At 46.7% G+C, this 15,941-nt stretch overlaps 1 protein-coding gene across 3 annotated transcripts in view; it reads right to left on the bottom strand.

Moving 5' to 3' along the window:
- phkb (phosphorylase kinase, beta) overlaps window positions 1-15,941 on the bottom strand; it is a 349,249-nt gene that overhangs the window by 177,920 nt on the left and 155,388 nt on the right. For all 3 annotated transcript variants that reach the window (XM_087995880.1, XM_043706918.2, XM_087995881.1), the window contains 2 exons: window positions 5,365-5,480; window positions 170-233 (listed from right to left, as the gene is read on the bottom strand). In XM_087995880.1, coding sequence (XP_087852006.1) covers window positions 170-233; window positions 5,365-5,480 — 180 coding nt within the window. The remainder of the gene's footprint in view (window positions 1-169; window positions 234-5,364; window positions 5,481-15,941) is intronic.

The raw sequence follows: 15,941 nt of genomic DNA, 5'->3' as shown, positions 1-15,941 counted from the left end.
ACTTTATATACAAATCAATCCAAAAATAGGATCCTATATAAACACTAGGCTGCTTGCGAATGGGATGCACTGACTTTGCATGCCTTTTCCTTCACAGTTGTTGATGGATTACTGACAGTTACCTATTCTGATATGGAAACAAACAAGCAATAAATATAATTCAAAATACCTGATTGCCGAAGAGATTAAAACCATTGATTGCTTCCAACGCAGCTTTGGCCATACCAACTGAACTATTAAAGAAAGGGGCATATTTGAAATCTCAGTACATGCAATTAATACAATAAGCATCTCAGAAGCATGCATTTCTGTGTGTATTTTTGATGGGAGATTTTTTTGCAAATTAACCAAATTTCAAATTACTAAACATCATGCTCTTACAACAAACGTTCAATTTGAATTTTGAAGTATACTATTACCAATAATAAAATGTTCCTGGCCTGCCCTCCTGCACTCTCCATTGGCCTAGGTTTGATCCCCTGGCTTGATGGTAATGGTTAAGATGAGGTCAAATTACTATTCAACTCTGTTTAACTGTACACTGTGCATTCATTTTAACTTAGGCCAAGATTTTCCATTTTGAAGTTTAAAAATGGCAATGAGCATCTTAGGAATGTGTGGGGTGGGTTATCTTTACAATTACATGTCTCTCACCTAATTAGCTGTGCAACCAAGGTGTTGCGTCAGTAATTTAGCAAATCATATGTGGTGAATCAGAAAGAAGTTCTCTTCCTTGGCAGGACCTCTGGGACTCAAAAGCTTCTGGTGCTACATTTAAAGACTGCCACTTCACTTGCTGAAAGCTAGGAATGCTCCTGGAAAATTCAAAGACCTTGTGGTGGTTTCCCTAATGATTAAGAAATGTCACAAAGAAAAAGAAACTGGCACTCATGTTTAGTGATCTTACCTTGCAAATGCAGGTTGGAGCCACAGTGAGAAATGGCATTCTTTTACCAGAGAATGGCACCAGAAGACCATCCCCTCAAACCCATTTGGCTTGGGCAGAGGTCAGTGGAGCATAGGTCAGTGACAGTGGCTCTCAGCATCTATTCCACTTGTTCCTCATCCTTCTTCAACTACAGCATAAAAACCAGCATTTTCCAACCCCCTTCAGTTCTGAAGAGGAGTTATTTTGGATTTGAAACATTAACTTTTTTTTCTCTACAGATTAAGCAAGATTATTCTCATTATTACATAAATTATTCTCCAGCACTTTCGGTCTTTATTTAGCTTTGTGTTACGTGGGCCAAAAGATATACAAAAACAGCTGAGGGGTGGCAGCTATCAAGATCCCACCCCATTTGAGGAGGACTTGCAGCTGGCTAGGGAAGACTAGGACTGTTCCTGTGACAATGGGGAGACAGGAATGGCCAGGAACCTAATAAGTAATATTATCATCTGATCTTTTATGCACACAGGGAATCTCATTACACTGCATAAACTATTCTGCAACTTCACCAATTAATTCTTATTGCACCAGCAGCACCTAGCACAGATTCAGCACAAAAAGCTGCAAGCTGAACTCTTCATCATCACATTTATCTCTGAGAAGGATGTCTTTTGAACCTCAGAAACTCACTGGCAAGACACAGAGACAACCACCTTGGTGGATACTCAAGCTAGATTAAACTCAATGACACAATCTATTGAGCACATCATTGACACGAGGAAGAAATGCCTGAGACCTCTTACATTCAGAGGACTGCTAGACACCAGGTGCCTATTCAACATCATGAAGAAGACATGTCCCTACTTTTGGGCTTAAGTGACATGATCAACCTGCAGAAAGATACAAGGGAACATTAATCGACTGTGCCAGAGGCCCTTGATTGACTGGAAGGAAACATGGAAGAGTATTCCATGTTCTTACTGTTGTGTGAGCTCCAGAAGAGTGTGCTTGGCTACCAGCACAGAAAGGGTGATTGTTCTAGCTGGCATCCACAGGGAGAAGCAATCAATAGGAATCCCAGGAACTTTTCCTCAGGATATTTAGAGTTCCCCAGCCCTTCTATCTCCCCTTTGGCATGACCCCATTGCCACTGGTAGCAACAGTGAGGAGGGTAAGCATGCACCTATCTGAGAGGCTCTTGGCAGCACGGCACCTCTATGCTTAGACACCCAGTGTATAATTGCCAAAGTTTTCAAAGTCACCAGTTCTACCACCTTCACAGTGGAAGTTAGGCCAACACCTCAACACAATGGGAGAGAAAAGAAAAAAAGCCTTCTGAGGATAAATAGTGGCACAGATGTTTAATCATTGCATTGAATGTGCAGTTTTGTAAATGTATTTTCACATGCACAGTTCTAATGTCAATTATAAATGCATAGCACCAATAGGAGATGAGAAGGTTTTCAGAAGCAAAAGAAGTGAAGCAGCTTAAACTAGTGAAAAGCTGTATTTCAACTGCTATATCTTGGGTACCTCTTTTATAATCAGCAAAGATGTAATCTGTCATGTGTCTACAGGCTTTAGGAGGGAAGGATGTCACATGTCTGGGTAGAAATTTTAAGATTTGAGATGGGCAATATGAAAATCATATGTCAATTCATCATTACAGTGGAGCTGAATGGAGGGAACATCCACATTTCAATTTGTAGTGTTGGAAATGCTATCAGGGAGGACACTCAGGCATAACACACAGACGTTAAAGGATCATTGCAGTCTGCAGTAGCACAGGAATAGTAAGGATGTGGGATAACTCTTAGTTTTCACCAATGCTTGGACCTTTTATTGTGACTTTTATGTCACTACAACAAGTACTATTTTAAAACACTTAGCCAGATCAACATGTTCACAGAAGAATCACAACTGCTTTATTGGTAACATTGATACATAGCAAGATTTGTGCGTGTCCTTTACCTTTCACAGAAGTAAAGAAATCACAGTAACATTTGAAAGGAAAAGTCAAATATTTTAGAATCACGGAATCCCTACAGCACAGAAAGAGGTCATTCAGCCCATCGGGTCTGCATTGACTTTCTGAACAGCATCCCACTCAAATCTAGCTCACCCAAACTATCCCTGCATTTACCATGGCTCAACCATCCATCCTGCATTTCCCTAGATACTTTGGACAATTTAGAGTAGTCAATCCACATAATCTACTCATTTTTGAATTGTGGAAGGAAATGCATGCTGGCATGGGGACAACATGCAAACACAGATAGTCACCCAAGACTGGAATCAAACCTGGATCCCTGGCGCTGTGAACACTGACTCTTGTTTGTGATTATGCATTCTTTTTCTGTATTCCATCACCAGAACAAGTAGATTCTCTGTACGTACCCACTGAATTCCTTGATCATTAAAAATAACGCAACTAAATAAACTCAACACTTTAAATTCAAGTAAACACTAATGTAAAATAATACAATTTTGTTTTGCTCATTTACAGGATGTGGACTTCGCTTGCTAGCCAGCATTTGACTTTTCCTTTCAAATATTATTATGATTTCCTTACTTCTGTGAAAGGTAAAGGGCATGCACAAATCTTGCCATGTACCAATGTTGGCAATAAAATAGTTGTAATTCTTTGAGTATTTCTGTGAACATGCTGTCCTCGCTGAGTGCTCCAAAATAGTCCTTGCTTTAGTGACATATAAGTCACAATTGCCCAAAGGGCAGTTAAGCCTCAACCACTGAGAGACTGGAATCACATGTAGGCCAGATCAGGTGAGGATGGCTGTTTCCCTCCCTAAAGGACATTAGTGAACCAGATGGATTTTCAAACAAATGATAATAGATTCATTATTAGACTGTTAAAGGTCATCGTTAGACTCTTAATTCCAGACTTTTAATGAATTCAAATACCATCATCTACCATGGCAAGACTCGAACTTGGGTCCCCAGAATTTTACCTAGATATCTGGAATAATGGTCCAATGATAATATTTCTTGGATGTTGCCTCCCAAATTTAACTCTTTCAGCCCATCTAGAATTTTGGGGAAACTATGTTACACTCCTTTCATGATGATCTACCTTTCCCAAGACTTGGTGTGAAAACTGAAATCAGCAGGCCAGACCTAAGACTTGTGCATCTAAAGTATTAGATTAGATTACATTACAGTGTGGAAACAGGCCCTTCGGCCCAACAAGTTCACACCGACCCGCCGAAGCGCAGCCCACCCATTCCCCTACATTTACTCCTTTACCTAACACTATGGGCAATTTAGCATGGCCAATTCACCGAACCTGCACATCTTTGGACTATGGGAGGAAACCGGAGCACCCGGAGGAAACCCACGCAGACACGGGGAGAACGTGCAAACTCCACACAGTCAGTCGCCTGAGGCAGGAATTGAACCCGGGTCTCTGGCGCTGTGAGGCAGCAGTGCTAACCACTGTGCCACCGTGCTGCCCACTTTTGCCCAATTGTTTGCCCAATTTTGCATTCTAACCTCCACGGTAATAACTCAGTGGAGTGTTGGTGATCTGAATACTTTTGTACCAATTTAGTAACTTTGTATTTTGTGCTGCCAGCTTTAAGCTCCTCGTCTCTCACCTTGAAGAAATATACTGATTTGCTTGTCGCAAACTCAAAGTGGATCACATCACATTAACCCACAATAAACTTCACAAGCCATAGTCTGCCTATGCTCCTTAATAACTTCTAATCTAATGTACACAATCCTCAAACTGTAAATCCTTACAATGTTATCTATAAACCTAGACACTTAACTCTGTTCCTTCATTCCTGTCATTAATATTAATAAGAGATTGCAAAGGCCCTGATTCATATCTATGGAGAATACCACTTGCCACATTTGTCCAAATGCTTAAATGTAAAATAAAGCATATCATAGTTGAAAAAGAGATTGAAGAAAAGGAAATTTGTGGAAACTGATGTCATTTTAAATCTTCTTTTACTTAAAATGATTTATTATTGTGGTACTGCCATTACGGATAGTCGTGACATTCTGGTAGCATTTTTAATGTGCTGTGAGAAATTTTACAGCATCATTGTACAAACTGATGTCTTTTAAATATCAAATGCTCAGCAAAACTTGTTGAAGCTTTTGGCATTCTGAACTTAATTGCACACAGTCATGAAAGTTACTCTACACCTCCCCAAATGTTAGCACAGGGTTAGAAACAGAAAGTAATGCTGCAAAAATGTTCAACATAAATGCCTACTTCAGATTGGAAATTACATTTTTTCATTATCTTAAAATAGGAAAAAGCATGCAATCGAAATAAAATTTTGTTAAGTTTAGAAAAAAAGTGCATCATCCTTATTGCATTTAATATTTTAGTAGCACATAATGACAAAACTAGGCATTTCCATTTCCCATTATATTTATACATGTAATAAACATACTAAATGCAGGTATAAAAATATTCATTAAGATGTGAAACAATATACCTTGAATGCAGTTCAGTGCTGCCATTGTTATATTTGCTTCCTCTCTCCCACATACCAAAATCTGGCCTGCGGTAGCTCCTTTCCACACAGAATACAAGATTTTGAATGAAAGTTACCTATTGAACAACATAACAAAGTTATGACACAGGCAGAAGACACTCAGTAATTAGTTTACATCATAATATGCTAAGGTTTCTGTTTCCTTCCTGAATATTGAAGCCTATATCATACTCAACCTAAGCAGGTTTGTAATAAAGTGGCTGGAATCAAATAACGGTTGGGAAACCCATACTGCTGGAAACATGTCCATTTGGACTCTCTCCATTTATCAGAGACCTATTCAACCATAGTAATAAAACATACCTCAAACATATGAATTTTTTCTGGCATTCTAGTATTTACATGGCAAGGTAACCGAAATGCATGTAGATTGTGGAACGAACATTACAATACAGATAAGATATGCCTACTTTAGTCTTTTTTTTAACCATTTTCCTTCATTTCCTGTTTGCTGCTGGCACTTAGTTCCTACAAGCCTTGCATAAATCGTTGTAAGTCATTCGGTTTTGCATCCACTTCTTATCCTGGCACAATTGGCTTGAAACTGGAATCCCTTCCTTTACATGAGTAGAAGGAGGACAACTTACAAAATCAGGTCTGGCTGCAGTTCAGGTGCTCTGTCGATTTTATCATTTTATGTTCACACCTGTGCACCCACATTCTCACACCGAGAGATAAACATACTGCAGTTGACAGATAATTAGTACAGACGGAGGCTACTATCGCAAAGGAAATGAGCACAGCAGATTTATAGATTCATAGTCATACAGCACGAAAACAGACTCTTCAGTCCAACCAGTCGATGCTGACCATAATCTCAAACTAAATTAGTCACATCTGCCTGTGCTTGGCCCATATCCCTCCAAACATTTCTTCTTCACGTACTTAGCTAAATGTTTTTTAAACATTGTAACTGTACCCACATCTGTCACTTCCTCTGGAAGTTCATTCCACTTTGTGTAAAAAGAATTGCCCCGTGTCTCTTTTTTAATCTTTCGCCTCTCACCTTAAAAATATTCCCCCAAGACTTGAAATTACCCACCCTAGGGAAAAGCCACCTGCCATGCACCTTATCTATATGCCTCATTATTTTATCAACCTCTATGAGGTCACTCCTCAACTTCCTATGCTCCAGTGAAAAATGTCCAATGCTATCCAGCCTCTCCTTATAACTCAAGCCCTCCATTCCTGGCAACATTCTGGCAAATCTTTTCTGAACTCTTCAGCTTAATAATATCCTTCCTATAATGGGGTGACCAGAACTGGACAGAGTAGTCTGGAAGAGGCCTCATTTTGAATCCTCCAGTGACTATCTCATATTTTTTGTCCCTTCATTTGAACTCTCATTTGGAAACATCTACTTGTTTAGTTCTTGTTCACTTTTCAAGAAGGTGTCACATTCCTACAATGTTTCTATGGTATCTGCCTTAGCAAATATTTGTTCATGGAGTTGCACACTGTATTCTATTGAAGAAAGTGTGGCATCACATTTTGAAGGGAAATTAGAGACAGTAAATAAATGCTGATCTTGCCACAGACTCTCACATTCTGTGAAGGGATATGAAAACCTGCAGAAGAAATCCAATTTATGGAAATTAACAGATTTAATGGCTCTATTAAGCTACACAAAAACATACGAACTTTTGTGTTGAGTATTTTCTTGGAAACACTGAAATCACAGCATGACATGCTTTCAGTGGCAACACTTGAAGAGAGATATGTCAGGAAAGTCAAGAAGCAGAATATAGTTGACCATGCCCACCAAAACAGCAGGAACCATTTCAGCAGGTCTTCGTATACATAATTGTCAGTAGCCTCGTCCAGGTATAACATCTTTGACTCTGAGTCAGAGTCTGCAACATTGAGATTGTAATGGTCAGTGTTGAGTTAAAACTTGATTTTAGTTCCCTGAAGGATGCCAGACCAGGCATCATCAAAAAGGTGTCAACTGCTTTATCAGTTGCCTGCAGACTAATGTGTATACCTTGAAGACAGATTTCTGCTTCTTGGACATACTTAGTTTTCACCAGCCTCTTCTTATTTCCCCTAAATGTTTGGTCATAAAAACTGCAGATCACAATTTGAGATGCTTCTCTAGCACTTTTTCCAAAATTTTGTTCATTGACAGTGACTCTACTTAAAAAAAAATCCTCTTTAAATTTCACTTATGCACAATTTTATACCCTGTGTCTAATGTATTGTCTGTATCTGTCCAAATTTGAATCTTCACTTTGCTAAAGAGCAATGGCACTGGAGTCTACCAAACGCCATGAGGCATGATGTCGTTAGAATTTGGACTTCAGAATTTAACAGTGTTGTACATCACTGCTTTCAGGAAAATAAAGGACATGTACAACTGAGAAAAAAAAACCTTGCCATTAATCATCTCTTTTAGTTTAATCCATATTTGTTGTAAATATTGTGAAACACATAACATCTGTGTTGTGAACAATGACAGGCAAAGGTGACTACCAATTTAACAGTTTGTATCTATGTAAAGCAGTGACAGTGAGATCTGAAGTAAAGCAACAAGATTATGATCTGAAATAGTAATACTAGCAGTGTAATCTACAAATCTACAATAAAGTGGTGAGAGCAGACCTCAGCTAAATTGTAAAATCAAACAGTAACACCTGAATTAGTGCAAAGAGGAGGAAAGGCAGGACTCATTAACAGAAGTATCAAGGATAAGGAGTAAAGCAGGGAACAAACCTAAAGGAATAAAATAATTAAATTATGTTCAACAAGCAACACATTTTCTATAGAATCCATTTTGATGATATAGATAACTCTGGGACTTGGTGATTATAAAGAACATCAAGTTGGTGATTGCTTAATGAATAATGCTTGATTAGCACTCTTAAAGCAATAAATTAGTTTAAAGTAGAAAATCATAATTCTTGATTATGTGAAAAATTTAAACTCGCTAAATTTTATTCATTTTACAAAAACAAAATAAACTGAATTATGTACAAAAACTTTTTAAAACTTGAGGTGGACTTTGAGAAACGCAACAGAGTCGCCAAGCAGAGGCTGATAGCCAAGTTCGGTACCCACGAGGACGGCCTCAGCCTGGATCTTTGATTCATGTCACACTACAGGTGACCTTATCACATTACTCACTCACACACACACACACACACACACACAGACAGACCCACTGTCTACACACACTCTCTCAAACACACATGGTCACAAGCATATACACCATCACAATTACGCACACATTCTATCAAGCATGCACAATCTCACATGCGCACACTCTCTTCCTCTCCCTCGCGCGAGCACACACACGCACACACTTTCCCTCTCCCTCACACACACAATTTCCTTCTCCCTCTCTCTCTCACACACACACACTTTCCCACTCCCTCTCATTCACACATACTAACCCTCTCCCTCAAGCACACACGCACAGACAAAAACAGTTTCCCTCTCCCTCTCACACTCACACATACACTTTCCCTCTCTCCCTCGCTCTCACACTTTCCCTCTCTCTCACACACACACACACTCTATCCCTCACCGTCACACACACACAGACTCTCCCTCTCCCTCTCACACAAACACACACACACAGACTCTCCCTCTCCCTCTCACACAAACACACACACACATTCCCTCTCCCTCACAGACACTCTCTCCCTCATACACATACACACACATTCCCTCTCCATCTCACACAAAGTTTCCCTCTCCCTCATACACACACACACACACACACTCTCCCTCTCCCACACACACACTCTCCCTCTCCCACACACACACACACTCCCTCTCCCTCACACACACACTCTCCCTCTCCCTCACACACACACTCTCCCTCTCCCACACACACACTCTCCCTCTCCCACACACTCTCCCTCTCCCACACACTCTCGCTCTCCCACACACACACTCCCTCTCCCACACACACACACACACACACTCTCCCTCTCCCACACACACACACTCCCTCTCCCACAAACACACACACACTCCCTCTCCCACACACACACACACACACTCCCTCTCCCACACACACACACTCCCACACACACACACACTCCCTCTCCCACACACACACACTCCCTCTCCCACACACACACACACTCCCTCTCCCACACACACACACTTTTCCGCTCCCTCTCCCTCACACACACTTTCCCTCTCCCTCACACACACTTTCCCTCTCCCTCTCCCTCACACACACACACTCCCTCTCCCTCACACGCACCATCCCTCTCCCTCACACATACACTTTCCCTCTCCCTCACACACACACTTTCCCTCTCCCTCACACACACACTCCCTCTCCCTCACACGCACCATCCCTCTCCCTCACGCACACACACTCTCGCTCTCCCTCACACACACACTTTTCCGCTCCCTCTCCCTCACACACACACTCTCGCTCTCCCTCACACACACACTTTTCCGCTCCCTCTCCCTCACACTTTCCCTCTCCCTCACACACACACTTTCCCTCTCCCTCTCCCTCACACACACACACTCCCTCTCCCTCACACACACACACTCCCTCTCCCTCACACACACACGTACCATCCCTCTCCCTCCCACACACACACACTCTCCCTCACACACACACTTTCCCTTTCCCTCACCCTCACACACACACTCCCTCTCCCTCACACACACACACTCCCTCTCCCTCACACACACACGCACCATCCCTCTCCCTCACACACACACACACTCTACCTCTCCCTCACACACACACACACACACACACTCTCCCTCTCCCTCACACACACACACACTCTCCCTCTCCCACACACACACACTCTCCCTCTCCCACACACACACACTCTCCCTCTCCCACACACACACTCTCCCTCTCCCACACACACTCTCCCTCTCCCACACACTTTCCCTCTCCCTCTCCCTCACAACACATACACACTTTCCCTCTCCTTCTCCCTCACACACACACTTTCCCTCTCCTTCTCCCTCAGACACACACATTCCCTCTCCCTCACACACACACTTTCCCTCTCCCTCACACACACACACTTTCCCTCTCCCACACACTTTCCCTCTCCCTCTCACACACATACACACTTTCCCTCTCCTTCTCCCTCACACTCACACTTTCCCTCTCCTTCTCCCTCAGACACATACTTTCCCTCTCCCTCACACACACTCTCCCTCTCCCACACACACACTCTCCCTCTCCCACACACACACTCTCCCTCTCCCACACGCACACACACACACACTCTCCCTCACACACACACACTCTCCCTCACACACACACACACTTTTCCTCTCCCTCTCCCTCACACACACACACTCTCCCTCACACACACACACACTTTTCCTCTCCCTCTCACTCACACACACATTTTCCCTCTCCCTCACACACCATCCCTCTCCCTCACACACACACACACACACCATCCCTCTCCCTCACACACACACACCATCCCTCTCCCTCACACACACACACCATCCCTCTCCCTCACACATACACCATCCCTCTCCCTCACACACACACACACACCATCCCTCTCCCTCACACACACACACCATCCCTCTCCCTCACACACACACCATCCCTCTCCCTCACACACACACCATCCCTCTCCCTCTCACACACACACCATCCCTCTCCCTCACACACACACACTCTCCCTCACACACACACACTCTCCCTCACACACACACACTCTCCCTCACACACACACACTCTCCCTCTCATACACACACTCTCCCTCTCCCACACACATACGCACCATCCCTATCCCTCACACACACACACACACTCCCTCTCCCTCACCCTCACACACACTCCTTCACCCTCACCTTCACACACATACACGCTCACCCTCACACACACACACCCTCTCCCTCACACACACACACACCCTCTCCCACACACACACTCTCCCTCTCCCACACACACACTCTCCCTCTCCCACACGCACACACACACACACTCTCCCTCACACACACACACTCTCCCTCACACACACACACACTTTTCCTCTCCCTCTCCCTCACACACACACACTCTCCCTCACACACACACACACTTTTCCTCTCCCTCTCACTCACACACACACTTTCCCTCTCCCTCACACACCATCCCTCTCCCTCACACACACACACACACACCATCCCTCTCCCTCACACACACACACCATCCCTCTCCCTCACACACACACACCATCCCTCTCCCTCACACACACACCATCCCTCTCCCTCACACACACACCATCCCTCTCCCTCACACACACACACTCTCCCTCACACACACACACTCTCCCTCTCATACACACACTCTCCCTCTCCCACACACATACGCACCATCCCTATCCCTCACACACACACACACACTCCCTCTCCCTCACCCTCACACACACTCCTTCACCCTCACCTTCACACACATACACGCTCACCCTCACACACACACACCCTCTCCCTCACACACACACACCCTCTCCCTCACACACACACACCCTCTCCCTCACACACACACACTCTCTCCCTCACACACACACACCCTCTCCCTCACACACACACACCCTCTCCCTCACACACACACACTCTCTCCCTCACACACACATGCACCATCCCTCTCCCTCACACACACTCTCTCTCTCCCTCACACACACACTTTTCCGCTCCCTCTCCCTCACACACACACTTTCCCTCTCCCTCTCCCTCACACACACACACTCCCTCTCCCTCACACACACACTTTCCCTCTCCCTCACACACACACACCTTTCCTCTCCCACACACTTTCCCTCTCCCTCTCCCTCACACACACATACACACTTTCCCTCTCTTTCTCCCTCACACACACACTTTCCCTCTCCTTCTCCCTCAGACACACACTTTCCCTCTCCCTCACACACACTCTCCCTCTCCCACACACACACTCTCCCTCTCCCACACACACACACACACTCTCCCTCACACACACACACTCTCCCTCACACACACACACACTTTTCCTCTCCCTCTCACTCACACACACACTTTCTCTCTCCCTCACACACCATCCCTCTCCCTCACACACACACACACACACACCATCCCTCTCCCTCTCCCTCTCCCTCACACACACACCATCCCTCTCCCTCACACACACACCATCCCTCTCCCTCACACACACACACCATCCCTCTCCCTCACACACACACACACCATCCCTCTCCCTCACACACACACACACCATCCCTCTCCCTCACACACACACACACACACACACCATCCCTCTCCCTCACACACACCATCCCTCTCCCTCACACACACACACACACCATCCCTCTCCCTCTCACACACACACCATCCCTCTCCCTCACACACACCATCCCTCTCCCTCACACACACACACCATCCCTCTCCCTCACACACACACACCATCCCTCTCCCTCTCATACACACACTCTCCCTCTCCCACACACATACGCACCATCCCTATCCCTCACACACACACACACACACACTCCCTCTCCCTCACACACACTCCCTCACCCTCACCTTCACACACATACACCCTCACCCTCACACACACACACCCTCTCCCTCACACACACACACCCTCTCCCTCACACACACACACTCTCTCCCTCACACACACACACTCTCTCCCTCTCCCTCCCACACACACACTCTCCCTCTCCCTCACACACACACTTTCCCTCTCCCTCTCCCTCACACACACACTTTCCCTTTAACTCTCCCTCACACACACATACTCCCTCTCCCTCACACACACACTCCCTCTCCCTCACACACACTCCCTCTCCCTCACACACACACGCACCATCCTCTCCCTCACACACACACGCACCATCCCTCTCCCTCACACACACACACACTCTCCCTCTCCCTCACACACACACTCTCCCTTTCCCTCACACACACAGACTCTCCCTCTCCCTCACACACACACACACTCTCCCTCACACACACACACTCTCCCTCTCCCTCACACACACACACACTCTCCCTCTCCCTCACACACACACACTCTCTCCCTCTCCCACACACTTTCCCTCTCCCTCAGACACACACTTTCCCTCTCCCTCTCCCTCACACTTTCCCTCTCCCTCACACACACATACACACTTTCCCTCTCCTTCTCCCTCAGACACACACTTTCCCTCTCCCTCTCCCTCACACACACACATTCCCTCTCCCTCACACACACACTATCCCTCTCCTTCTCCCACACACTTTCCCTCTCCCTCTCCCACACACTTTCCCTCTCCCTCTCCCTCACACACACACTCTCCCTCTCCCACACACACACTCTCCCTCTCCCACACACACACACACTCCCTCTCCCTCACACACACACTCTCCCTCTCCCTCACACACACACTCTCCCTCTCCCACACACACACTCTCCCTCTCCCACACACTCTCCCTCTCCCACACACTCTCGCTCTCCCACACACACACTCCCTCTCCCACACACACACACACACACACTCTCCCTCTCCCACACACACACACTCCCTCTCCCACAAACACACACACACTCCCTCTCCCACACACACACACACACACTCCCTCTCCCACACACACACACTCCCACACACACACACACTCCCTCTCCCACACACACACACTCCCTCTCCCACACACACACACACTCCCTCTCCCACACACACACACTTTTCCGCTCCCTCTCCCTCACACACACTTTCCCTCTCCCTCACACACACTTTCCCTCTCCCTCTCCCTCACACACACACACTCCCTCTCCCTCACACGCACCATCCCTCTCCCTCACACATACACTTTCCCTCTCCCTCACACACACACTTTCCCTCTCCCTCACACACACACTCCCTCTCCCTCACACGCACCATCCCTCTCCCTCACGCACACACACTCTCGCTCTCCCTCACACACACACTTTTCCGCTCCCTCTCCCTCACACACACACTCTCGCTCTCCCTCACACACACACTTTTCCGCTCCCTCTCCCTCACACTTTCCCTCTCCCTCACACACACACTTTCCCTCTCCCTCTCCCTCACACACACACACTCCCTCTCCCTCACACACACACACTCCCTCTCCCTCACACACACACGTACCATCCCTCTCCCTCCCACACACACACACTCTCCCTCACACACACACTTTCCCTTTCCCTCACCCTCACACACACACTCCCTCTCCCTCACACACACACACACTCCCTCTCCCTCACACACACACGCACCATCCCTCTCCCTCACACACACACACACTCTACCTCTCCCTCACACACACACACACACACTCTCCCTCTCCCTCACACACACACACACTCTCCCTCTCCCACACACACACACTCTCCCTCTCCCACACACACACACTCTCCCTCTCCCACACACACACTCTCCCTCTCCCACACACACTCTCCCTCTCCCACACACTTTCCCTCTCCCTCTCCCTCACACACACATACACACTTTCCCTCTCCTTCTCCCTCACACACACACTTTCCCTCTCCTTCTCCCTCAGACACACACTTTCCCTCTCCCTCTCCCTCACACACACACATTCCCTCTCCCTCACACACACACTTTCCCTCTCCCTCACACACACACACTTTCCCTCTCCCACACACTTTCCCTCTCCCTCTCACACACATACACACTTTCCCTCTCCTTCTCCCTCACACTCACACTTTCCCTCTCCTTCTCCCTCAGACACATACTTTCCCTCTCCCTCACACACACTCTCCCTCTCCCACACACACACTCTCCCTCTCCCACACACACACTCTCCCTCTCCCACACGCACACACACACACACTCTCCCTCACACACACACACTCTCCCTCACACACACACACACTTTTCCTCTCCCTCTCCCTCACACACACACACTCTCCCTCACACACACACACACTTTTCCTCTCCCTCTCACTCACACACACACTTTCCCTCTCCCTCACACACCATCCCTCTCCCTCACACACACACACACACACCATCCCTCTCCCTCACACACACACACCATCCCTCTCCCTCACACACACACCATCCCTCTCCCTCACACACACACACACACCATCCCTCTCCCTCACACACACACACCATCCCTCTCCCTCACACACACACCATCCCTCTCCCTCACACACACACCATCCCTCTCCCTCTCACACACACACCATCCCTCTCCCTCACACACACTCTCCCTCACACACACACACTCTCCCTCACACACACACACTCTCCCTCTCATACACACACTCTCCCTCTCCCACACACATACGCACCATCCCTATCCCTCACACACACACACACACTCCCTCTCCCTCACCCTCACACACACTCCTTCACCCTCACCTTCACACACATACACGCTCACCCTCACACACACACACCCTCTCCCTCACACACACACACCCTCTCCCACACACACACTCTCCCTCTCCCACACACACACTCTCCCTCTCCCACACGCACACACACACACACTCTCCCTCACACACACACACTCTCCCTCACACACACACACACTTTTCCTCTCCCTCTCCCTCACACACACACACTCTCCCT

Source organism: Chiloscyllium plagiosum, unplaced genomic scaffold (assembly GCF_037043375.1).
Source record: "Chiloscyllium plagiosum isolate Xiang-an unplaced genomic scaffold, Cpla_swu_hap1 HiC_scaffold_17, whole genome shotgun sequence".
Lineage (NCBI taxonomy): Eukaryota > Metazoa > Chordata > Chondrichthyes > Orectolobiformes > Hemiscylliidae > Chiloscyllium > Chiloscyllium plagiosum.
The sequence above is the reverse complement of the archived record's forward strand: the minus strand, read 5'-3'. Positions and strand labels throughout refer to the sequence as shown.